The sequence below is a fragment of the Oncorhynchus clarkii genome, chromosome 10, assembly GCF_045791955.1.
Source record: "Oncorhynchus clarkii lewisi isolate Uvic-CL-2024 chromosome 10, UVic_Ocla_1.0, whole genome shotgun sequence".
NCBI lineage: Eukaryota > Metazoa > Chordata > Actinopteri > Salmoniformes > Salmonidae > Oncorhynchus > Oncorhynchus clarkii.
The window spans coordinates 3,848,429-3,876,086 of record NC_092156.1 but is presented as its reverse complement, the minus strand read 5'-3'; the positions used below and the strand labels follow the sequence as shown (position 1 = coordinate 3,876,086).

The following is a 27,658-nucleotide window of genomic DNA, read 5'->3' as shown; positions in this document are numbered from 1 at the left end:
TACCAGGTCTCTATCAGTACATTCTCTACCAGGTCTCTACCAGTACATTCTCTACCAGGTCTCTATCAGTACATTCTCTACCAGGTCTCTACCAGGTCTCTATCAGTACATTCTCTACCAGGTCTCTACCAGGTCTCTACCAGTACATTCTCTACCAGGTCTCTATCAGTACATTCTCTACCAGGTCTCTACCAGGTCTCTATCAGTACATTCTCTACCAGGTCTCTATCAGTACATTCTCTACCAGGTCTCTATCAGTACATTCTCTACCAAGTCTCTACCAGTACATTCTCTACCAGGTCTCTATCAGTACATTCTCTACCAGGTCTCTACCAGTACATTCTCTACCAGGTCTCTATCAGTACATTCTCTACCAGGTCTCTACCAGGTCTCTATCAGTACATTCTCTACCAGGTCTCTACCAGTACATTCTCTACCAGGTCTCTATCAGTACATTCTCTACCAGGTCTCTACCAGGTCTCTATCAGTACATTCTCTACCAGGTCTCTACCAGGTCTCTACCAGTACATTCTCTACCAGGTCTCTATCAGTACATTCTCTACCAGGTCTCTACCAGGTCTCTATCAGTACATTCTCTACCAGGTCTCTACCAGGTCTCTATCAGTACATTCTCCACCAGGTCTCTACCAGTACATTCTCTACCAGTATATTCTCTTCCAGGTCTCTACCAGGTCTCTACCAGTACATTCTCTACCAGGTCTCTACCAGTACATTCTCTACCAGGTCTCTATCAGTACATTCCCTACCAGTACATTCTCTACCAGGTCTCTACCAGTACATTCTCTAGCAGGTCTCTACCAGGTCTCTATCAGTACATTCTCTACCAGGTCTCTATCAGTACATTCTCTACCAGATCTCTATCAGTACATTCTCTACCAGGTCTCTACCATTACATTCTCTACCAGGTCTCTATCAGTACATTCTCTACCAGTACATTCTCTACCAGGTCTCTACCAGGTCTCTATCAGTACATTCTCTACCAGGTCTCTACCAGTACATTCTCTACCAGGTCTCTATCAGTACATTCTCTACCAGGTCTCTATCAGTACATTCTCTACCAGGTCTCTATCAGTACACTCTCTACCAGGTCTCTACCAGTACATTCTCAAACAGGTCTCTACCAGTACATTCTCAACCAGGTCTCTACCAGTACATTCTCTAGCACTTCTCTACCAGTACATTCTCTAGCAGGTCTCTACCAGGTCTCTATCAGTACATTCTCTACCAGGTCTCTATCAGTACATTCTCTACCAGGTCTCTATCAGTACATTCTCTACCAGATCTCTATCAGTACATTCTCTACCATGTCTCTACCAGTACATTCTCTACCAGGTCTCTATCAGTACATTCTCTACCAGGTCTCTATCAGTACATTCTCTACCAGGTCTCTATCAGTACATTCTCTACCAGGTCTCTATCAGTACATTCTCTACCAGGTCTCTATCAGTACATTCTCTACCAGGTCTCTATCAGTACATTCTCTACCAGGTCTCTATCAGTACATTCTCTACCAGGTCTCTATCAGTACATTCTCTACCAGGTCTCTACCAGTACATTCTCTACCAGTAAATTCTCTTCCAGGTCTCTACCAGTACATTCTCTACCAGTATATTCTCTTCCAGGTCTCTACCAGGTCTCTACCAGTACATTCTCTACCAGGTCTCTACCAGGTCTCTACCAGTACATTCTCTACCAGGTCTCTATCAGTACATTCTCTACCAGGTCTCTATCAGTACACTCTCTACCAGGTCTCTATCAGTACATTCTCAACCAGGTCTCTACCAGTACATTCTCTAGCACTTCTCTACCAGTACATTCTCTAGCAGGTCTCTACCAGGTCTCTACCAGTACATTCTCTAGCAGGTCTCTACCAGGTCTCTATCAGTACATTCTCTACCAGGTCTCTATCAGTACATTCTCTACCAGATCTCTATCAGTACATTCTCTACCAGGTCTATATCAGTACATTCTCTACCAGGTCTCTACCAGATCTCTATCAGTACATTCTCTACCAGGTCTCTATCAGTACATTCTCTACCAGGTCTCTACCAGGTCTCTACCAGTACATTCTCTACCAGGTCTCTACCAGTACATTCTCTACCAGGTCTCTATCAGTACATTCTCTACCAGGTATCTACCAGGTCTATATCAGTACATTCTCTACCAGGTCTCTACCAGTACATTCTCTACCAGTAAATTCTCTTTCAGGTCTATACCAGTACATTCTCTACCTGTATATTCTCTTCCAGGTCTCTACCAGGTCTCTACCAGTACATTCTCTACCAGGTCTCTATCAGTACATTCTCTACCAGGTCTCTATCAGTACACTCTCTACCAGGTCTCTATCAGTACATTCTCTACCAGGTCTCTATCAGTACATTCTCTACCAGATCTCTATCAGTACATTCTCTACCATGTCTCTACCAGTACATTCTCTACCAGATCTCTATCAGTACATTCTCTGCCAGGTCTCTATCAGTACATTCTCTACCAGGTCTCTATCAGTACATTCTCTAACAGGTCTCTATCAGTACATTCTCTACCAGGTCTCTATCAGTACATTCTCTACCAGGTCTCTATCAGTACATTCTCTACCAAGTCTCTACCAGTACATTCTCTACCAGGTCTCTATCAGTACATTCTCTACCAGGTCTCTACCAGATCTTTACCATTACATTCTCTACCAGATTTCTACCAGTACATTCTCTACCAGGTCTCTACCAGTAAATTCTCTACCAGGTCTCTCTACCAGGTCTCTACCAGTACACTCTCTACCAGGTTTCTACCAGGTCTCTATCAGTACACTTTCTACTAGGTTTCTACCAGGTCTCTACCAGGTTCCTACCAGGTCTCTACCAGTAACCTCACAAGTCCCCCTTCAACTCTCTAATTTCTCTCATTTTATTCTCCCTCCCTAGCTCTCCCCCTTGGTGACCATCATTCCCAATGCCTCCACCCCTCATCCCTCTCTCCTCTACCCATGCCTCCTCAGCCTAATTCCCCTCGTCAGATGTGATAGGGCTCCCTCTCTCTCTACGATGTGGCAGGGCTCTCTCTTTCTTGTTAATTGGCAGGGCTCTCTGTGATGTGGCAGGGCTAGCAAACTATCATGGATTATAAAGGGAAACCCAAAAGCGAGCTGCCCGGTGACACGAGCCTACCAGACGAGATACATTCCTTCTATGCTCTCTTTGTGGCAAGCAATACTTAACCGTACATGCTAGCACCAGCTTTCCCAGACGACTATGTGATCACACTGTCCATAGCCGATGTGAGTAAGACCTTTAAACAGGTTAACATTCACTAGGTCGCAGGGCCAGATGGATTACCAGGATGTTGACCAGCTGCATAAATGAGTGTTACCCCGTGGCACTCACATCTGTACCATGAAAAACTTTGATAGGCTCACATTAACACCCTCATTCCAGACCCACTCCAATCCCCAACAGATGCACAGATGACGCATTCTCTATTCCACTCCACACTGCCCTTTCCCACCTGGACAAAAGGAACACCTAGGTGACAATGTTGTTCATTGACTACAGCTCGGCGTTCAACACCATAGTGCCCTTCAAGCTCATCACTAAGCTAAGGACCCTGGGAATAAACCCCTCCCTCTGCAACTGGATCCTGAACCTCCTAATGGGCCCGACCCCAGGTGGTGAAGGTAGGCAACCACCCGCTCCACCACGCTGACCCTCAACACTGAGGACCCTCAGGGGTGCATGCTTTGTCCTTCCAGATCTCCATCACCAGCCGCCTACGCCTGCAGACCTGTTCCCTGTTCACCCACGACTGCCTGGCAGCGCACGACTCCCAACATGTCATTACGTTTGCCAACTACACAACGGTGGTAGGACTGATCACCGAGGATGAGCCTACAGGGAAGAGGTCAGTGTGGTGCAGAGACAAAAACCTCTCCTTCAACCCCAGATATACAAAGGAGCTGATCATGGACTACAGGAAATGGAGGGCCGAGCACGCACCATCCACATCGACGGGGCTTTAGCGGAGCAGGTCGAGAGCTTTAAGTTTCTCTGTGTCCAGGATCACCAAGGATCTATCATGGTCCAAACACACCAAAACAGTGGTGAAGAGGGCACGACAAAACCTTTTCCCCCTCAGGAGACTGAAAAGATTAGGCATGGGTCCTCAGATCATCAAAAGGTAATACAGCTGCACCGTTGAGAGCATCTTGACTGGCTGCATCACCGCCTGGTATGGCACCTGCTCGACATCTGACTGCAAGGCACTACAGAGGGTAGCAAATAGTATAGAGGTCCTGCTACAGAGGGGGGTAGTAGATAGTATAGAGGTCCTGCTACAGAGGGTAGTAGATAGTATAGAGGTCCTGCTACAGAGGGTAGTAGATAGTATAGAGGTCCTGCTACAGAGGGTAGCAAATAGTATAGAGGTCCTACTGCAGAGGGGGGTAGTAGATAGTATGGAGGTACTGCTGCAGAGGGGGGTAGTAGATAGTATAGAGATCCTACTGCAGAGGGGGGTAGTAGATAGTATAGAGGTCCTGCTACAGAGGGGGGTAGTAGATAGTATAGAGATCCTGCTGCATAGGGAGGTAGTAGATAGTATAGAGGTCCTACTGCAGAGGGTAGTAGATAGTATAGAGATCCTACTGCAGAGGGGGGTAGTAGATAGTATAGAGGTCCTGCTACAGAGGGGGGTAGTAGATAGTATAGAGGTCCTGCTACAGAGGGTAGTAGATAGTATAGAGGTCCTACTGCAGAGGGGGGTAGTAGATAGTATAGAGGTCCTGCTACAGAGGGTAGTAGATAGTATAGAGGTCCTACTGCAGAGGGTAGTAGATAGTATAGAGGTCCTACTGCAGAGGGGGGTAGTAGATCGTATAGAGGTCCTGCTGCAGAGGGGGGTAGTAGATAGTATAGAGGTCCTGCTACAGAGGGTAGTAGATAGTATAGAGGTCCTACTGCAGAGGGGGGTAGTAGATAGTATAGAGGTCCTACTGCAGAGGGGGGTAGTAGATAGTATAGAGGTCCTGCTACAGAGGGTAGTAGATAGTATAGAGGTCCTACTGCAGAGGGTAGTAGATAGTATAGAGGTCCTACTGCAGAGGGGGGTAGTAGATCGTATAGAGGTCCTGCTACAGAGGGGGGTAGTAGATAGTATAGAGGTCCTGCTACAGAGGGTAGTAGATAGTATAGAGGTCCTGCTACAGAGGGGGGTAGTAGATAGTATAGAGGTCCTGCTACAGAGGGTAGTAGATAGTATAGAGGTCCTACTGCAGAGGGGGGTAGTAGATAGTATAGAGGTCCTGCTACAGAGGGTAGTAGATAGTATAGAGGTCCTACTGCAGAGGGGGGTAGTAGATCGTATAGAGGTCCTGCTACAGAGGGGGGTAGTAGATAGTATAGAGGTCCTGCTACAGAGGGGGGTAGTAGATAGTATAGAGGTCCTGCTACAGAGGGTAGTAGATAGTATAGAGGTCCTGCTACAGAGGGTAGTAGATAGTATAGAGGTCCTGCTACAGAGGGTAGTAGATAGTATAGAGGTCCTACTGCAGAGGGGGGTAGTAGATAGTATAGAGGTCCTGCTACAGAGGGGGGTAGTAGATAGTATAGAGGTCCTGCTACAGAGGGGGGTAGTAGATAGTATAGAGGTCCTGCTGCAGAGGGGGGTAGTAGATAGTATAGAGGTCCTACTACAGAGGGTAGTAGATAGTATAGAGGTCCTGCTACAGAGGGTAGTAGATAGTATAGAGGTCCTACTGCAGAGGGGGGTAGTAGATAGTATAGAGGTCCTGCTACAGAGGGTAGTAGATAGTATAGAGGTCCTGCTACAGAGGGTAGTAGATAGTATAGAGGTCCTGCTACAGAGGGTAGTAGATAGTATAGAGGTCCTGCTACAGAGGGTAGTAGATAGTATAGAGGTCCTGCTACAGAGGGTAGTAGATAGTATAGAGGTCCTGCTACAGAGGGTAGTAGATAGTATAGAGGTCCTGCTACAGGGGGTAGTAGATAGTATAGAGGTCATGCTACAGAGGGTAGTAGATAGTATAGAGGTCCTGCTACAGAGGGTAGTAGATAGTATAGAGGTCCTGCTACAGAGGGTAGTAGATAGTATAGAGGTCCTGCTACAGAGGGTAGTAGATAGTATAGAGGTCCTGCTACAGAGGGTAGTAGATAGTATAGAGGTCCTGCTACAGAGGGGGGTAGTAGATAGTATAGAGGTCCTGCTACAGAGGGGGGTAGTAGATAGTATAGAGGTCCTACTGCATAGGGGGGTAGTAGATAGTATGGAGGTCCTGCAACAGAGGGTAGTAGAAGTATAGAGGTCCTGCTACAGAGGGTAGTAGATAGTATAGAGATCCTGCTACAGAGGGGGGTAGTAGATAGTATGGAGGTCCTGCAACAGAGGGTAGTAGAAGTATAGAGGTCCTGCTACAGAGGGTAGTAGATAGTATAGAGATCCTGCTACAGAGGGGGGTAGTAGATAGTATGGAGGTCCTGCTACAGAGGGTAGTAGATAGTATAGAGGTCCTGCTACAGAGGGTAGTAGATAGTATAGAGGTCCTGCTACAGAGGGTAGTAGATAGTATGGAGGTCCTGCTACAGAGGGTAGTAGATAGTATAGAGGTCCTGCTATAGAGGGTAGTAGATAGTATAGAGGTCCTACTACAGAGGGGGGTAGTAGATAGTATAGAGGTCCTACTGCAGAGGGGGGTAGTAGATAGTATAGAGGTCCTGCTGCATAGGGGGGTAGTAGATAGTATAGAGGTCCTGCTACAGAGGGTAGTAGATAGTATAGAGGTCCTGCTACACAGGGTAGTAGATAGTATAGAGGTCCTGCTACAGAGGGTAGTAGATAGTATAGAGGTCCTACTGCATAGGGGGGTAGTAGATAGTATAGAGGTCCTGCTACAGAGGGTAGTAGATAGTATAGAGGTCCTGCTGCAGAGGGTAGTAGATAGTATAGAGGTCCTGCTACAGAGGGTAGTAGATAGTATAGAGGTCCTGCTACAGAGGGTAGTAGATAGTATAGAGGTCCTGCTGCAGAGGGGGGTAGTAGATAGTATAGAGGTCCTGCTACAGAGGGTAGTAGATAGTATAGAGGTCCTGCTACAGAGGGTAGTAGATAGTATAGAGGTCCTGCTGCAGAGGGGGGTAGTAGATAGTATAGAGGTCCTGCTACAGAGGGTAGTAGATAGTATAGAGGTCCTGCTACAGAGGAGGGTAGTAGATAGTATAGAGGTCCTGCTACAGAGGAGGGTAGTAGATAGTATAGAGGTCCTGCTACAGAGGGTAGTAGATAGTATAGAGGTCCTGCTACAGAGGGTAGTAGATAATATAGAGGTCCTGCTACAGAGGGTAGTAGATAGTATAGAGGTCCTGCTGCAGAGGGGGGTAGTAGATAGTATAGAGGTCCTGCTATAGAGGGTAGTAGATAGTATAGAGGTCCTGCTACATAGGGTAGTAGATAGTATAGAGGTCCTGCTACAGAGGGGGGTAGTAGATAGTATAGAGGTCCTGCTACAGAGGGTAGTAGATAGTATAGAGGTCCTGCTATAGAGGGTAGTAGATAGTATAGAGGTCCTGCTATAGAGGGTAGTAGATAGTATAGAGGTCCTGCTATAGAGGGTAGTAGATAGTATAGAGGTCCTGCTACAGAGGGTAGTAGATAGTATAGAGGTCCTGCTACAGAGGGTAGTAGATAGTATAGAGGTCCTGCTACAGAGGGTAGTAGATAGTATAGAGGTCCTGCTACAGAGGGGGGTAGTAGATAGTATAGAGGTCCTGCTACAGAGGGTAGTAGATAGTATAGAGGTCCTACTGCAGAGGGTAGTAGATAGTATAGAGGTCCTGCTGCAGAGGGGGGTAGTAGATAGTATAGAGGTCCTGCTACAGAGGGTAGTAGATAGTATAGAGGTCCTGCTACAGAGGGTAGTAGATAGTATAGAGGTCCTGCTATAGAGGGTAGTAGATAGTATAGAGGTCCTGCTGCATAGGGGGGTAGTAGATAGTATAGAGGTCCTGCTATAGAGGGTAGTAGATAGTATAGAGGTCCTGCTACAGAGGGTAGTAGATAGTATAGAGGTCCTGCTATAGAGGGTAGTAGATAGTATAGAGGTCCTGCTGCATAGGGGGGTAGTAGATAGTATAGAGGTACTGCTATAGAGGGTAGTAGATAGTATAGAGGTCCTGCTACAGAGGGGGGTAGTAGATAGTATAGAGGTCCTGCTGCAGAGGGGGGTAGTAGATAGTATAGAGGTCCTGCTACAGAGGGTAGTAGATAGTATAGAGGTCCTGCTACAGAGGGTAGTAGATAGTATAGAGGTCCTGCTACAGAGGGGGGTAGTAGATAGTATGGAGGTCCTGCTGCAGAGGGGGGTAGTAGATAGTATAGAGGTCCTGCTGCAGAGGGTAGTAGATAATATAGAGGTCCTGCTACAGAGGGGGGTAGTAGATAGTATAGAGGTCCTACTGCAGAGGGGGGTAGTATATAGTATAGAGGTCCTGCTGCAGAGGGGGGTAGTAGATAGTATAGAGGTCCTGCTACAGAGGGGGGTAGTAGATAGTATAGAGGTCCTGCTACAGAGGGTAGTAGATAGTATAGAGGTCCTACTACAGAGGGGGGTAGTAGATAGTATAGAGGTCCTACTACAGAGGGTAGTAGATAGTATAGAGGTCCTGCTACAGAGGGTAGTAGATAGTATAGAGGTCCTGCTACAGAGGGTAGTAGATAGTATAGAGGTCCTGCTACAGAGGGTAGTAGATAGTATAGAGGTCCTGCTACAGAGGGTAGTAGATAGTATAGAGGTCCTGCTACAGAGGGTAGTAGATAGTATAGAGGTCCTACTACAGAGGGGGGTAGTAGATAGTATAGAGGTCCTACTGCAGAGGGGGGTAGTAGATAGTATAGAGGTCCTACTACAGAGGGTAGTAGATAGTATAGAGGTCCTGCTACAGAGGGTAGTAGATAGTATAGAGGTCCTACTGCAGAGGGGGGTAGTAGATAGTATAGAGGTCCTGCTGCATAGGGGGGTAGTAGATAGTATAGAGGTCCTGCTACAGAGGGTAGTAGATAGTATAGAGGTCCTACTACAGAGGGTAGTAGATAGTATAGAGGTCCTGCTACAGAGGGTAGTAGATAGTATAGAGGTCCTACTACAGAGGGTAGTAGATAGTATGGAGGTCCTGCTACAGAGGGTAGTAGATAGTATAGAGGTCCTGCTGCATAGGGAGGTAGTAGATAATATAGAGGTCCTGCTACAGAGGGTAGTAGATAGTATAGAGGTCCTGCTACACAGGGTAGTAGATAGTATAGAGGTCCTGCTACAGAGGGTAGTAGATAGTATAGAGGTCCTACTGCATAGGGGGGTAGTAGATAATATAGAGGTCCTGCTACAGAGGGTAGTAGATAGTATAGAGGTCCTGCTGCAGAGGGTAGTAGATAGTATAGAGGTCCTGCTACAGAGGGTAGTAGATAGTATAGAGGTCCTGCTACAGAGGGTAGTAGATAGTATAGAGGTCCTGCTGCAGAGGGGGGTAGTAGATAGTATAGAGGTCCTGCTACAGAGGGTAGTAGATAGTATAGAGGTCCTGCTACAGAGGGTAGTAGATAGTATAGAGGTCCTGCTGCAGAGGGGGGTAGTAGATAGTATAGAGGTCCTGCTACAGATGGTAGTAGATAGTATAGAGGTCCTGCTACAGAGGGTAGTAGATAGTATAGAGGTCCTGCTACAGAGGAGGGTAGTAGATAGTATAGAGGTCCTGCTACAGAGGGTAGTAGATAGTATAGAGGTCCTGCTACAGAGGGTAGTATATAATATAGAGGTCCTGCTACAGAGGGTAGTAGATAGTATAGAGGTCCTGCTGCAGAGGGTAGTAGATAGTATAGAGGTCCTGCTACAGAGGGTAGTAGATAGTATAGAGGTCCTGCTACAGAGGGTAGTAGATAGTATAGAGGTCCTGCTACAGAGGGTAGTAGATAGTATAGAGGTCCTGCTACAGAGGGTAGTAGATCGTATAGAGGTCCTGCTACAGAGGGTAGTAGATAGTATAGAGGTCCTACTGCAGAGTGGGGTAGTAGATAGTATAGAGGTCCTGCTATAGAGGGTAGTAGATAGTATAGAGGTCCTGCTACAGAGGGTAGTAGATAGTATAGAGGTCCTGCTACAGAGGGGGGTAGTAGATAGTATAGAGGTCCTGCTACAGAGGGTAGTAGATAGTATAGAGGTCCTGCTACAGAGGGGGGTAGTAGATAGTATAGAGGTCCTGCTACAGAGGGTAGTAGATAGTATAGAGGTCCTGCTATAGAGGGTAGTAGATAGTATAGAGGTCCTGCTATAGAGGGTAGTAGATAGTATAGAGGTCCTGCTACAGAGGGTAGTAGATAGTATAGAGGTCCTGCTACAGAGGGTAGTAGATAGTATAGAGGTCCTGCTACAGAGGGTAGTAGATAGTATAGAGGTCCTGCTATAGAGGGTAGTAGATAGTATAGAGGTCCTACTGCAGAGGGGGGTAGTAGATAGTATAGAGATCCTGCTACAGAGGGTAGTAGATAGTATAGAGGTCCTGTTACAGAGGGGGGTAGTAGATAGTATAGAGGTCCTGCTGCAGAGGGGGGTAGTAGATAGTATAGAGATCCTGCTACAGAGGGTAGTAGATAGTATAGAGGTCCTGCTACAGAGGGTAGTAGATAGTATAGAGGTCCTGCTGCAGAGGGGGGTAGTAGATAGTATAGAGGTCCTGCTACAGAGGGTAGTAGATAGTATAGAGGTCCTACTACAGAGGGGGGTAGTAGATAGTATAGAGGTCCTACTACAGAGGGTAGTAGATAGTATAGAGGTCCTGCTACAGAGGGTAGTAGATAGTATAGAGGTCCTGCTACAGAGGGTAGTAGATAGTATAGAGGTCCTGCTACAGAGGGTAGTAGATAGTATAGAGGTCCTGCTACAGAGGGGGGTAGTAGATAGTATAGAGGTCCTGCTACAGAGGGTAGTAGATAGTATAGAGGTCCTACTACAGAGGGGGGTAGTAGATAGTATAGAGGTCCTACTACAGAGGGTAGTAGATAGTATAGAGGTCCTGCTACAGAGGGTAGTAGATAGTATAGAGGTCCTGCTACAGAGGGTAGTAGATAGTATAGAGGTCCTGCTACAGAGGGTAGTAGATAGTATAGAGGTCCTGCTACAGAGGGTAGTAGATAGTATAGAGGTCCTACTACAGAGGGGGGTAGTAGATAGTATAGAGGTCCTACTGCAGAGGGGGGTAGTAGATAGTATAGAGGTCCTACTACAGAGGGTAGTAGATAGTATAGAGGTCCTGCTACAGAGGGTAGTAGATAGTATAGAGGTCCTGCTACAGAGGGTAGTAGATAGTATAGAGGTCCTGCTACAGAGGGTAGTAGATAGTATAGAGGTCCTGCTACAGAGGGTAGTAGATAATATAGAGGTCCTGCTACAGAGGGTAGTAGATAGTATAGAGGTCCTGCTACAGAGGGTAGTAGATAGTATAGAGGTCCTGCTGCAGAGGGGGGTAGTAGATAGTATAGAGGTCCTGCTGCAGAGGGGGGTAGTAGATGGTATAGAGGTCCTGCTACAGAGGGTAGTAGATAGTATAGAGGTCCTGCTACAGAGGGTAGTAGATAGTATAGAGGTCCTGCTACAGAGGGTAGTAGATAGTATAGAGGTCCTGCTGCAGAGGGGGGTAGTAGATAGTATAGAGGTCCTGCTACAGAGGGTAGTAGATAGTATAGAGGTCCTGCTACAGAGGGGGGTAGTAGATAGTATAGAGGTCCTGCTACAGAGGGGGGTAGTAGATAGTATAGAGGTCCTGCTACAGAGGGTAGTAGATAGTATAGAGGTCCTGCTACATAGGGTAGTAGATAGTATGGAGGTCCTGCTACAGAGGGTAGTAGATAGTATAGAGGTCCTGCTACAGAGGGTAGTAGATAGTATAGAGGTCCTGCTACAGAGGGTAGTAGATAGTATAGAGGTCCTACTGCAGAGGGTAGTAGATAGTATGGAGGTCCTGCTACAGAGGGGGGTAGTAGATAGTATAGAGGTCCTGCTACAGAGGGGGGTAGTAGATAGTATAGAGGTCCTGCTACAGAGGGTAGTAGATAGTATAGAGGTCCTACTGCAGAGGGTAGTAGATAGTATAGAGGTCCTGCTACAGAGGGTAGTAGATAGTATAGAGATCCTGCTATAGAGGGTAGTAGATAGTATAGAGGTCCTGCTGCAGAGGGTAGTAGATAGTATAGAGATCCTGCTATAGAGGGTAGTAGATAGTATAGAGGTCCTACTGCAGAGGGGGGTAGTAGATAGTATAGAGGTCCTGCTGCAGAGGGGGGTAGTAGATAGTATAGAGGTCCTGCTACAGAGGGGGGTAGTAGATAGTATAGAGGTCCTGCTACAGAGGGTAGTAGATAGTATAGAGGTCCTGCTACAGAGGGTAGTAGATAGTATAGAGGTCCTGCTACAGAGGGTAGTAGATAGTATAGAGGTCCTGCTACAGAGGGTAGTAGATAGTATAGAGGTCCTGCTACAGAGGGTAGTAGATAATATAGAGGTCCTGCTACAGAGGGTAGTAGATAGTATAGAGGTCCTACTGCAGAGGGGGGTAGTAGATAATATAGAGGTCCTGCTACAGAGGGTAGTAGATAATATAGAGGTCCTGCTACAGAGGGTAGTAGATAGTATAGAGGTCCTGCTACAGAGGGTAGTAGATAGTATAGAGGTCCTGCTACAGAGGGTAGTAGATAGTATAGAGGTCCTGCTGCATAGGGAGGTAGTAGATAGTATAGAGGTCCTGCTACAGAGGGTAGTAGATAGTATAGAGGTCCTGCTACAGAGGGTAGTAGATAGTATAGAGGTCCTGCTACAGAGGGTAATAGATAGTATAGAGGTCCAGCTACAGAGGGTAGTAGATAGTATAGAGGTCCTGCTACAGAGGGTAGTAGATAGTATAGAGGTCCTACTGCAGAGGGGGGTAGTAGATAGTATAGAGGTCCTACTGCAGAGGGGGGTAGTAGATAGTATAGAGGTCCTACTGCAGAGGGGGGTAGTAGATAGTATAGAGGTCCTGCTGCATAGGGAGGTAGTAGATAGTATAGAGGTCCTGCTACAGAGGGTAGTAGATAGTATAGAGGTCCTGCTACAGAGGGTAGTAGATAGTATAGAGGTCCTGCTACAGAGGGTAGTAGATAGTATAGAGGTCCTACTGCAGAGGGGGGTAGTAGATAGTATAGAGGTCCTGCTACAGAGGGTAGTAGATAGTATAGAGGTCCTGCTACAGAGGGTAGTAGATAGTATAGAGGTCCTGCTACAGAGGGTAGTAGATAGTATAGAGGTCCTGCTACAGAGGGTAGTAGATAGTATAGAGGTCCTGCTACAGAGGGTAGTAGATAGTATAGAGGTCCTGCTACAGAGGGTAGCAAATAGTATAGAGGTCCTACTGCAGAGGGGGGTAGTAGATAATATAGAGGTCCTGCTACAGAGGGTAGTAGATAGTATAGAGGTCCTGCTACAAAGGGTAGTAGATAGTATAGAGGTCCTGCTACAGAGGGTAGTAGATAGTATAGAGGTCCTGCTACAGAGGGTAGTAGATAGTATAGAGGTCCTGCTACAGAGGGTAGTAGATAGTATAGAGGTCCTGCTACAGAGGGTAGTAGATAGTATAGAGGTCCTGCTACAGAGGGTAGTAGATAGTATAGAGGTCCTGCTGCAGAGGGGGGTAGTAGATAGTATAGAGGTCCTGCTACAGAGGGTAGTAGATAGTATAGAGGTCCTGCTACAGAGGGTAGTAGATAGTATAGAGGTCCTGCTACAGAGGGTAGTAGATAGTATAGAGGTCCTGCTACAGAGGGTAGTAGATAGTATAGAGGTCCTGCTACAGAGGGGGGTAGTAGATAGTATAGAGGTCCTGCTACAGAGGGTAGTAGATAGTATAGAGGTCCTGCTACAGAGGGTAGTAGATAGTATAGAGGTCCTACTGCAGAGGGGGGTAGTAGATAGTATAGAGATCCTACTGCATAGGGGGGTAGTAGATAATATAGAGGTCCTGCTACAGAGGGTAGTAGATAGTATAGAGGTCCTGCTACAGAGGGTAGTAGATAGTATAGAGGTCCTGCTACAGAGGGTAGTAGATAGTATAGAGGTCCTGCTGCAGAGGGTAGTAGATAGTATAGAGGTCCTACTGCAGAGGGGGGTAGTAGATAGTATAGAGGTCCTGCTACAGAGGGTAGTAGATAGTATAGAGGTCCTGCTACAGAGGGTAGTAGATAGTATAGAGGTCCTGCTACAGAGGGTAGTAGATAGTATAGAGGTCCTGCTACAGAGGGTAGTAGATAGTATAGAGGTCCTGCCACAGAGGGTAGTAGATAGTATAGAGGTCCTGCTACAGAGGGTAGTAGATAGTATAGAGGTCCTGCTACAGAGGGTAGTAGATAGTATAGAGGTCCTGCTACAGAGGGTAGTAGATAGTATAGAGGTCCTGCTACAGAGGGTAGTAGATAGTATAGAGGTCCTGCTGCAGATGGGGGTAGTAGATAGTATAGAGGTCCTGCTACAGAGGGTAGTAGATAGTATAGAGGTCCTGCTACAGAGGGGGGTAGTAGATAGTATAGAGGTCCTGCTACAGAGGGTAGTAGATAGTATAGAGGTCCTGCTACAGAGGGTAGTAGATAGTATAGAGGTCCTGCTACAGAGGGTAGTAGATAGTATAGAGATCCTACTGCAGAGGGGGGTAGTAGATAGTATAGAGATCCTACTGCATAGGGAGGTAGTAGATAGTATAGAGATCCTACTGCAGAGGGTAGTAGATAGTATAGAGATCCTACTGCAGAGGGGGGTAGTAGATAGTATAGAGATCCTACTGCATAGGGGGGTAGTAGATAATATAGAGGTCCTGCTACAGAGGGTAGTAGATAGTATAGAGATCCTACTGCAGAGGGTAGTAGATAGTATAGAGATCCTACTGCAGAGGGGGGTAGTAGATAGTATAGAGATCCTACTGCATAGGGGGGTAGTAGATAATATAGAGGTCCTGCTACAGAGGGTAGTAGATAGTATAGAGGTCCTGCTACAGAGGGTAGTAGATAGTATAGAGGTCCTGCTACAGAGGGTAGTAGATAGTATAGAGGTCCTGCTGCAGAGGGTAGTAGATAGTATAGAGGTCCTACTGCAGAGGGGGGTAGTAGATAGTATAGAGGTCCTGCTACAGAGGGTAGTAGATAGTATAGAGGTCCTGCTACAGAGGGTAGTAGATAGTATAGAGGTCCTGCTACAGAGGGTAGTAGATAGTATAGAGGTCCTGCTACAGAGGGTAGTAGATAGTATAGAGGTCCTGCCACAGAGGGTAGTAGATAGTATAGAGGTCCTGCTACAGAGGGTAGTAGATAGTATAGAGGTCCTGCTACAGAGGGTAGTAGATAGTATAGAGGTCCTGCTACAGAGGGTAGTAGATAGTATAGAGGTCCTGCTACAGAGGGTAGTAGATAGTATAGAGGTCCTGCTGCAGATGGGGGTAGTAGATAGTATAGAGGTCCTGCTACAGAGGGTAGTAGATAGTATAGAGGTCCTGCTACAGAGGGGGGTAGTAGATAGTATAGAGGTCCTGCTACAGAGGGTAGTAGATAGTATAGAGGTCCTGCTACAGAGGGTAGTAGATAGTATAGAGGTCCTGCTACAGAGGGTAGTAGATAGTATAGAGATCCTACTGCAGAGGGGGGTAGTAGATAGTATAGAGATCCTACTGCATAGGGAGGTAGTAGATAGTATAGAGATCCTACTGCAGAGGGTAGTAGATAGTATAGAGATCCTACTGCAGAGGGGGGTAGTAGATAGTATAGAGGTCCTGGTAGGTAGAGGTAGTCTAGTGGTTAGAGTGTAGGGGAGGCAGGTAGCCTAGTGGTTAGAGTGTAGGGGGGCAGGTAGCCTAGTGGTTAGAGTGTAGAGGGGGCAGGTAGTCTAGTGGTTAGAGTGTAGGAGGGGCAGGTAGCCTAGTGGTTAGAGTGTAGAGGGGGCAGGTAGCCTAGTGGTTAGAGTGTAGAGGGGGCAGGTAGTCTAGTGGTTAGAGTGTAGGGGGGGGGCAGGTAGCCTAGTGGTTAGAGTGTAGGGGGGGCAGGTAGCCTAGTGGTTAGAGTGTAGAGGGGGCAGGTAGTCTAGTGGTTAGAGAGTATTGTTATTTCACTGTAACAGCCTGTCGTGGTAATTTCCTGTATTATTAAACATTGAGAGAGCAAACCGCACACAAGTCAGAGTTACATTATAAAGTCCATCTTTTAATTATATATGAGCTTCACCATAGCCCTGTGACTCTCAGATCAAATTCAGTGTCTATAAATGAATTCTCTGAGAGTGTTTACAAAATGGCAACTGAGATCTTTTATAGCAAAGATCCACCCCCTAGTCGACATGACAAACCACAGGTCTTAGGAAAACTGCACAAAGGAAGACTTTTACTTGAGAGAGGAGTATCCCATCCAGATAGCATTAGCTATAAATTATCGTTCAGTTTGGTCTCCTAAACTAAGTTCTTATCTCGTTCTTGGTACAACATAGTACCAAACCATTACCTCATCCAATGGCATATATCAATTGTCAATTCTAGATACTCCCATCTCAAAAACACCCCCTCGTGGACAAGCTCACCGAGAAAGTGATCCTCTTAGGTCATATACTAGATCAAGATTAGGGCAACCTCAGAGGGGACACACAATAGTTAGACACATTCCCATAAGAAGACAAGCCTCCATTCTGTCCTCCTCCCCTTCTGATTTTCTGCATAGCATCACAGATACATGGACATATGAAGACAATCCTGAACTCTCCCCTCTCTGGGCCCCTAGTGAGTAAGCCCTGGAGAAGAGAAAACTGCAAACTGCCAACAGTATTATCCAAAAGAAATCATCCTCATGACAAATATCTCACATAAGCATTATTATGTAAATAAAACATCTTATGTATCACTAATTGTGATTCAGCTACGACAAGCCTCGTTATTGTTATTTCACTGTGACAGCCTCATTATTGTTATTTCACTGTGACAGCCTCGTTATTGTTATTTCACTGTGACAGCCTCGTTATTGTTATTTCACTGTGACAGCCTCGTTATTGTTATTTCACTGTGACAGCCTCGTTATTGTTATTTCACTGTGACAGCCTCATTATTGTTATTTCACTGTGACAGCCTCGTTATTGTTATTTCACTGTGACAGCCTCGTTATTGTTATTTCACTGTGACAGCCTCGTTATTGTTATTTCACTGTGACAGCCTCGTTATTGTTATTTCACTGTGACAGCCTCGTTATTGTTATTTCACTGTGACAGCCTCGTTATTGTTATTTCACTGTGACAGCCTCGTTATTGTTATTTCACTGTGACAAGCCTCGTTATTGTTATTTCACTGTGACAGCCTCGTTATTGTTATTTCACTGTGACAGCCTCGTTATTGTTATTTCACTGTGACAGCCTCGTTATTGTTATTTCACCGTGACAGCCTCGTTATTGTTATTTCACTGTGACAGCCTCGTTATTGTTATTTCACCGTGACAGCCTCGTTATTGTTATTTCACTGTGACAGCCTCGTTATTGTTATTTCACTGTGACAGCCTCGTTATTGTTATTTCACTGTGACAGCCTTGTTATTGTTATTTCACTGTAACAGCCTCGTTATTGTTATTTCACTGTGACAGCCTCGTTATTGTTATTTCACTGTGACAGCCTCGTTATTGTTATTTCACTGTGACAGCCTCATTATTGTTATTTCACTGTGACAGCCTCGTTATTGTTGTTTCACTGTAACAGCCTCGTTATTGTTATTTCACTGTGACAGCCTCGTTATTGTTATTTCACTGTGACAGCCTCGTTATTGTTATTTCACTGTGACAGCCTCGTTATTGTTATTTCACTGTGACAGCCTCGTTATTGTTGTTTCACTGTAACAGCCTCGTTATTGTTATTTCACTGTGACAGCCTCGTTATTGTTATTTCACTGTAACAGCCTCGCTATTGTTATTTCACTGTGACAGCCTCGTTATTGTTATTTCACTGTGACAGCCTCGTTATTGTTATTTCACTGTGACAGCCTCGTTATTGTTATTTCACTGTGACAGCCTCGTTATTGTTATTTCACTGTGACAGCCTTGTTATTGTTATTTCACTGTGACAGCCTCGTTATTGTTATTTCACTGTGACAGCCTCGTTATTGTTATTTCACTGTGACAGCCTTGTTATTGTTATTTCACTGTAACAGCCTCGTTATTGTTATTTCACTGTGACAGCCTCGTTATTGTTATTTCACTGTGACAGCCTCGTTGTTGTACAGTCATGGTCAAATGTTTTGAGAATGACACAAATATTAATTTTCACAAAGTCTGCTGTCTAGGTTTGTATGATGGCGATTAGCATATACTCCAGAATGTTATGAAGAGTGATCAGATGAATTGCAATTAATTGCAAAGTCCCTCTTTGCCATGCAAATGAACTGAATCCACAAAAAAATATTTCCCCCGCATTTCAGCCCTGCCACAAAAGGACCAGCTGACATCATGTCAGTGATTCTCTCGTTAACACAGGTGTGAGCGTTGACCAGGACAAGGCTGGAGATCACTCTGTCATGCTGATTAAGTTTGAATAACAGACTGGAAGCTTCAAAAGGAGGGCGATGCTTGGAATCATTGTTCTTCCTCTGTCATCCATGGTTACCTGCAAGGAAACATGTGCCGTCATCACTGCTTTGCCCAAAAAGGGCTTCGCAGGCAAGGATATTGCTGCCAGTAAGATTGCACCTAAATCAATCATTTATTGGATAATCACGAACTTCAAGGAGAGCGGTTCAATTGTTGTGAAGAAGACTTCAGGGCGCCCAAGAAAGTCCAGCAAGCGCCAGGACCGTCTCCTAAAGTTGATTCAGCTGCGGGATCGGGGCACCACCAGTACAGAGCTTGCTCAGGAATGGCAGCAGGCAGGTGTGAGTGCATCTGTACGCACAGTGAGGCAAAGACTTTTGGAGGATGGCCTGGTTTCAAGAAGGGCAGCAAAGAAGCCACTTCCCTCCAGGGAAAAACATCAGGGACAGACTGATATTCTGCAAAAGGTACAGGGATTGGACTGCTGAGGACTGGGGTAAAGTCATTTTCTCTGATGAATCCCCTTTCCGATTGTTTGGGGCATCCAGAAAAAAGCTTGTCCGGAGAAGACAAGGTGAGCGCTACCATCAGTCCTGTGTCATGCCAACAGTAAAGCATCCTGAAACCATTCATGTGTGGGGTTGCTTCTCAGCGAAGGGAGTGGGCTCACTCACAGTGTTGCCCAAGAACACAGCCATGAATAAAGAATGGTATCAACACATCCTCAGAGAGCAACTTCTCCCAACCATCCAGGAACAGTTTGGTGACGAACAATACCTTTTCCAGCATGATGGAGCACCTTGCCAAAAGTGATAACTAAGTGGTAACTAAGTGGCTCGGGGAACAAAACATCAATATTTTGGGTCCATAGCAAGAAACTCCCCAGACCTTATTCCCATTGTAGCTGGGGATTTTAACAAGGCTAATCTGAAAACAAGACTCCCCAAATTTTATCAGCATATCGATTGCGCAACCAGGGGAGGAAAGACCTTGGACCATTGTTACTCTAACTTCCGCGACGCATATAAGGCCCTGCCCCGCCCCCCTTTCGGAAAAGCTGACCACGACTCCATTTTGTTGATCCCTGCCTACAGACAGAAACTAAAACAAGAGGCTCCCACGCTGAGGTCTGTCCAACGCTGGTCCGACCAAGCTGACTCCACACTCCAAGACTGCTTCCATCACGTGGACTGGGAGATGTTTCGTATTGCGTCAGATAACAACATTGACGAATACACTGATTCGGTGTGCGAGTTCATTAGAACGTGCGTTGAAGATGTCGTTCCCATAGCAACGATTAAAACATTCCCTAACCAGAAACCGTGGATTGATGGCAGCATTCGTGTGAAACTGAAAGCGCGAACCACTGCTTTTAATCAGGGCAAGGTGTCTGGTAACATGACCGAATACAAACAGTGCAGCTATTCCCTCCGCAAGGCTATCAAACAAGCTAAGCGCCAGTACAGAGACAAAGTAGAATCTCAATTCAACGGCTCAGACACAAGAGGCATGTGGCAGGGTCTACAGTCAATCACGGACTACAGGAAGAAACCCAGCCCAGTCACGGACCAGGATGTCTTGCTCCCAGGCAGACTAAATAACTTTTTTGCCCGCTTTGAGGACAATACAGTGCCACTGACACGGCCTGCAACGAAAACATGCGGTCTCTCCTTCACTGCAGCCGAGGTGAGTAAGACATTTAAACGTGTTAACCCTCGCAAGGCTGCAGGCCCAGATGGCATCCCCAGCCGCGCCCTCAGAGCATGCGCAGACCAGCTGGCCGGTGTGTTTACGGACATATTCAATCAATCCCTATACCAGTCTGCTGTTCCCACATGCTTCAAGAGGGCCACCATTGTTCCTGTTCCCAAGAAAGCTAAGGTAACTGAGCTAAATGACTACCGCCCCGTAGCACTCACATCCGTCATCATGAAGTGCTTTGAGAGACTAGTCAAGGACCATATCACCTCCACCCTACCTGACACCCTAGACCCACTCCAATTTGCTTACCGCCCAAATAGGTCCACAGACGATGCAATCTCAACCACACTGCACACTGCCCTAACCCATCTGGACAAGAGGAATACCTATGTGAGAATGCTGTTCATCGACTACAGCTCGGCATTCAACACCATAGTACCCTCCAAGCTCGTCATCAAGCTCGAGACCCTGGGTCTCGACCCCGCCCTGTGCAACTGGGTACTGGACTTCCTGACGGGCCGCCCCCAGGTGGTGAGGGTAGGCAACAACATCTCCTCCCCGCTGATCCTCAACACTGGGGCCCCACAAGGTTGCGTTCTGAGCCCTCTCCTGTACTCCCTGTTCACCCACGACTGCGTGGCCACGCACGCCTCCAACTCAATCATCAAGTTTGCGGACGACACAACAGTGGTAGGCTTGATTACCAACAACGATGAGACGGCCTACAGGGAGGAGGTGAGGGCCCTCGGAGTGTGGTGTCAGGAAAACAACCTCACACTCAACGTCAACAAAACTAAGGAGATGATTGTGGACTTCAGGAAACAGCAGAGGGAACACCCCCCTATCCACATCGATGGAACAGTAGTGGAGAGGGTAGCAAGTTTTAAGTTCCTCGGCATACACATCACAGACAAACTGAATTGGTCCACTCACACAGACAGCATCGTGAAGAAGGCGCAGCAGCGCCTCTTCAACCTCAGGAGGCTGAAGAAATTCGGCTTGTCACCAAAAGCACTCACAAACTTCTACAGATGCACAATCGAGAGCATCCTGGCGGGCTGTATCACCGCCTGGTATGGCAACTGCACCGCCCTCAACCGTAAGGCTCTCCAGAGGGTAGTGAGGTCTGCACAACGCATCACCGGGGGCAAACTACCTGCCCTCCAGGACACCTACACCACCCGATGTCACAGGAAGGCCATAAAGATCATCAAGGACATCAACCACCCGAGCCACTGCCTGTTCACCCCGCTATCATCCAGAAGGCGAGGTCAGTACAGGTGCATCAAAGCTGGGACCGAGAGACTGAAAAACAGCTTCTATCTCAAGGCCATCAGACTGTTAAACAGCCACCACTAACACTGAGTGGCTGCTGCCAACACACTGACACTGACTCAACTCCAGCCACTTTAATAATGGGAATTGATGGGAAATGATGTAAATATATCACTAGCCACTTTAAACAATGCTACCTTATATAAATGTTACTTACCCTACATTATTCATCTCATACGCATACGTATATACTGTACTCTATATCATCGACGGTATCCTTATGTAATACATGTATCACTAGCCACTTTATACTATACTATGCCACTTTGTTTACATACTCATCTCATTTGTACATACTGTACCCGATACCATCTACTGTATCTTGCCTATGCTGCTCTGTACCATCACTCATTCATATATCCTTATGTACATATTCTTTATCCCCTTACACTGTGTACAAGACAGTAGTTTTGGAATTGTTAGTTAGATTACTTGTTATTACTGCATTGTCGGAACTAGAAGCACAAGCATTTCGCTACACTCGCATTAACATCTGCTAACCATGTGTATGTGACAAATAAAATTTGATTTGATTTGATTTGATTTGATTTGATTTGAACTTGTGGTCAATTCTCAAGAGGCGGGTGGACAGACAGACCCACAAATTCTGACAAACTCCAAGCATTGATTATGCAAGAATGGGCTGCCATCAGTCAGGATGTGGCCCAGAAGTTAATTGACAGCATGCCAGGGCGGATTGCAGAGGTCTTGAAAAAGAAGGGTCAACACTGCAAATATTGACTCTTTGCATCAACTTCATGTAATTGTCAATAAAAGCCTTTGACACTTATGAAATGCTTGTAATTATACTTCAGTATCCATAGTAACATCTGACTAAAATATCTAAAGACACTGAAGCAGCAAACTTTGTGAAAATTAATATTTGTGTCATTCTCAAAACTTTTGACCACGACTGTATATTGTATATTTAATACCATAACAGGTGTCATCATAATCAATACCATAACAGGTGTCATCATAATCAATACCATAACAGGTGTCATCATAATCAATACCATAACAGTGTCATCATAATCAATACCATAACAGGTGTCATCATAATCAATACCATAACAGGTGTCATCATAATCAATACCATAACAGGTGTCATCATAATCAATACCATAACAGGTGTCATCATAATCAATACCATAACAGGTGTCATCATAATCAATACCATAACAGGTGTCATCATAATCAATACCATAACAGGTGTCATCATAATCAATACCATAACAGTGTCATCATAATCAATACCATAACAGGTGTCATCATAATCAATACCATAACAGGTGTCATCATAATCAATACCATAACAGTGTCATCATAATCAATACCATAACAGGTATCATCATAATCAATACCATAACAGGTGTCATTGTAATCAATACCATAACAGGTGTCATCATAATCAATACCATAACAGTGTCATCATAATCAATACCATAACAGGTGTCATCATAATCAATACCATAACAGGTGTCATCATAATCAATACCATAACAGTGTCATCATAATCAATACCATAACAGGTATCATCGTAATCAATACCATAACAGGTGTCATTGTAATCAATACCATAACAGGTGTCATCATAATCAATACCATAACAGTGTCATCATAATCAATACCATAACAGTGTCATCATAATCAATACCATAACAGTGTCATCATAATCAATACCATAACAGGTGTCATCATAATCAATACCATAACAGGTGTCATCATAATCAATACCATAACAGGTGTCATCATAATCAATACCATAACAGGTGTCATCATAATCAATACCATAACAGGTGTCATCATAATCAATACCATAACAGTGTCATCATAATCAATACCATAACAGGTATCATCATAATCAATACCATAACAGTGTCATCATAATCAATACCATAACAGGTGTCATTGTAATCAATACCATAACAGGTGTCATCATAATCAATACCATAACACTGTCATTATAATCAATACCATAACAGTGTCATCATAATCAATACCATAACAGTGTCATCATAATCAATACCATAACAGTGTCATCATAATCAATACCATAACAGGTGTCATCATAATCAATACCATAACAGGTGTCATCATAATCAATACCATAACAGTGTCATCATAATCAATACCATAACAGGTGTCATCATAATCAATACCATAACAGGTGTCATCATAATCAATACCATAACAGGTGTCATCATAATCAATACCATAACAGGTGTCATCATAATCAATACCATAACAGGTGTCATCATAATCAATACCATAACAGGTGTCATCATAATCAATACCATAACAGGTGTCATCGTAATCAATACCATAACAGGTGTATATAATATATTAGTGTGTATATATGTATTTTTTGTACATCCTCGTCATTTAGATTTTTTTGTGTTACTATTTCCTTTATTTTCTTGTTTTCTAATGTTTTCTTGCTTTTTAACTCTGTTGGGAAAGGTAAAGTCTACACCTGTTGTATTCAGCGACAAGTCAAATTGGAAAACCTGATTTGATTATGCAGCCTTATCTCTCTATGTCCAGGTGGCCAGATCCTTCCAGCTTCTATCTCCCCAGTGTAGATCTCTGTCAAGGTAAATGCCTCAGCAGGCCAGGCAGGTCTAAATGAAACTCAGCAGGCCAGGCAGGTCTGAATGAAACTCAGCAGGCCAGGCAGGTCTAAATGACACTCAGCAGGCCAGGCAGATCTAAATGAAACTTGGCAGGTCTAAATGACACTCAGCAGGCCAGGCAGATCTAAATGACACTCCGCAGGCCAGGCAGGTCTAAATGACACTCAGCAGGCCAGGCAGGTCTAAATGACACTCAGCAGGCCAGGCAGGTCTAAATGACACTCAGCAGGCCAGGCAGGTCTAAATGACACTCAGCAGGCCAGGCAGGTCTAAATGAAACTCAGCAGGCCAGGCAGGTCTGAATGAAACTCAGCAAGCCAGGCAGGTCTAAATGAAACTCAGCAGGCCAGGCAGATCTAAATGAAACTCAGCAGGCCAGGCAGATCTAAATGAAACTCAGCAGGCCAGGCAGGTCTAAATGACACTCAGCAGGCCAGGCAGGTCTAAATTACACTCAGCAGGCCAGGCAGATCTAAGTAAAACTCAGCAGGCCATGCAGGTCTGAATGAAACTCAGCAGACCAGGCAGGTCTAAACGAAACTCAGCAGGCCAGGCAGGTCTAAATGACACTCAGCAGGCCAGGCAGGTCTAAATGACACTCAGCAGACCAGGCAGATCTAAATGAAACTCAGCAGGCCAAGCAGATCTAAATGAAACTCAGCAGGCCAGGCAGGTCTAAATGAAACTCTGCAGGCCAGGCAGATCTAAATGACAACAGCCAAGAAGCCAACATTATACTTACAGAGCCCCCATCTATCCTCTTTCACCTCAGCCAGCCCCATCTATCCTCTTTAACCTCAGCCAGCCCCATCTATCTCCTTTAACCTCAGCCAGCCCCAGACACTTTTTTTCAGTGTATGTGAAAAGTTTTAGACTGATCCAGTGAACTATTGCATTTCTGTACATAAGAAGAAGAACTTAAGTCAATTGAATTGAATGAAATTTTAAATGACTTACTTTCTACACATCCGCATAGTAATGTTTATGTTGACATCATGTATGTATTTTTATTTACAATGATTATTACAAAAGATAAGTATGGTTACAACTACCATGTAGCATAAGGTTGAAACATTCTTCCTTCTAAAAAAAAAAATTTTTTTATAATTACAATGGTCCTGGAAATATTCTAAGGTCGTGTTGTGGGTTGTCTACAATAATTCTTAATTCTCTTTATATGTTTTAAAATATCTGGAAAAAAAATACATTTCCCAGAATGCATTAGATCAAACTGCAGTGTGGAAGGGAACACGACAAAGAAAAATACTCTTTCACATCTTTTGAGTTATTATCAAGTAATATTTATATAAATATATATATTTAAATATATTATATATATATATATATATTATATAATATTTATATCTGTATCCTTTGCATTAATAAGTCACATATCCATTTGTCACACCCTGGCCATAGAGAGGCTTTTATTCTCTATTTTGGTTAGACCAGGGTGTGACTAGGGTGGGCATTCTAGTTTCTTTATTTCTATGTTTTGGCCGGTTATGGTTCTCAATCAGGGACAGCTGTCTATCGTTGTCTCTGATTGGGAATCATACTTAGGCAGCCAAATTTCCCAACTGTGTTTTGTGGGGAGTTATTTTCTGTTTAGCTGTTTAGTTGCCTGACAGAACTGTGCGCTTTCGTTGGTCTACGTTGTTATTTTGTTGTTCAGTTTAATAAATATCATGAACGCTGCACCTTTTCTCCTTCTTCAACCCACGAGAGTCGTGACACCATTTTACAAAATATTTGTTACCTCCCTCTCTACCCCAAACCCTACCTCCCTCTCTACCCCACACCCTACCTCCCTCTCTACCCCAAACCCTACCTCCCTCTCTACCCCAAACCCTACCTCCCTCTCTACCCCAAACCCTACCTCCCTCTCTACCCCAAACCCTACCTCCCTCTCTACCCCAAACCCTACCTCCCTCTCTACCCCAAACCCTACCTCCCTCTCTACCCCAAACCCTACCTCCCTCTCTACCCCAAACCCTACCTCTATTTCTCTACCCCACACCCTACCTCTATCTCTCTACCCCAAACCCTACCTCTATTTCTCTACCCCACACCCTACCTCTATTTCTCTACCCCAAACCCTACCTCTATTTCTCTACCCCAAACCCTACCTCTATTTCTCTACCCCACACCCTACCTCTATTTCTCTACCCCACACCCTACCTCTATTTCTCTACCCCACACCCTACCTCTATTTCTCTACCCCCTCCCTCTAATTCTTAAGACAGTCTAACAAGCTGGAAACTGGTCATCAGACACACATGAGAACACTCATGTGGAATGGGAAACTGAGCATTGAACTGCTACATGGTGAGAAGAGGAAGTAGGGTTTAATCAGAGAGATAGATAGAGGCCTCTAGTGTCTTTTAGGTGTGGGGGCAGCACCATTGAGAACATTCATCATTTTGAAGTAGTACACTGGGTGGGACTTCCTCTTGGTTAAGGAAGGATCACATTTATTTTTTATTTTACCTTTATTTAACTAGGCAAGTCAGTTAAGAACAAAGTATTATTTTCAATGATGGCTTAGCAACAGTGGGTTCACTGCCTTGTTCGGGGGCAGAACGACAGATTTGTACCTTGTCAGTTCGGGGATTCGATCTTGCCTTTCGGTTACTAGTCCAACGTCCGCCCCAGAATTCCATCCAGGTCACCAGGAGGGATCAGCCATCAGAATTATACTTGTGGGAAAACATTCCATAACTGCAGGTGGTAGAAGATAGTCAACCTTGGCCCTTATTCCTATTCAAACAACACCCTCCAGGTGGCAGTATGCACCCCCCCTTGAATACCAACTCATACATAGTCGAAGAAGACCAATCTGGAATGTTATTATAGCACTGTCTAATCCACTCTCTCTCTCTCTCTCTCTCTCTCTGTCTCTCTCTCTCTCTCTCTCATTCCCTCTCATTCCCTCTCATTCCCTCTCTCTCTCTCTCTCTCTCTCTCTCTCTCTCTCTCTCTCTCTCTCTCTCTCTCTCTCTCTCTCTCTCTCTCTCTCTCTCTCTCTCTCTCTCTCTCTCTCTCTCCCTCCCTCCCTCCCTCTCCCCCTCAGGTGCAGACTGCCTGATGGGTGTGTACCTGTTCTTTGTCGGTGTGTTTGATGTGAAGTTCCGAGGGGAGTACAATCGTAACGCTCTCCTGTGGATGGAGAGTGTGGAATGTCGAACCATCGGATTCCTGGCTATGCTCTCCTCAGAGGTGAATTAACACGCGCAAACACACACAAACACACACACCTGTATATGGTGAGAGAGTCTCCTCAGAGGTGAATTAACACGCGCGTACACACAGACACGCCTGTGGATGGAGAGAAAGTCCTCAGAGATGCCAGGATT

The 27,658-nt window shown here is 45.1% G+C and overlaps 1 protein-coding gene across 1 annotated transcript in view; it reads left to right on the top strand.

The window, feature by feature from the left end:
• LOC139419384 (relaxin receptor 2-like) overlaps nt 1–27,658 on the top strand; it is a 157,496-nt gene that overhangs the window by 115,734 nt on the left and 14,104 nt on the right. The window contains exon 16 of the mRNA XM_071169329.1: nt 27,376–27,521. Within this exon, the coding sequence (XP_071025430.1) occupies nt 27,376–27,521 (146 nt within the window). The remainder of the gene's footprint in view (nt 1–27,375; nt 27,522–27,658) is intronic.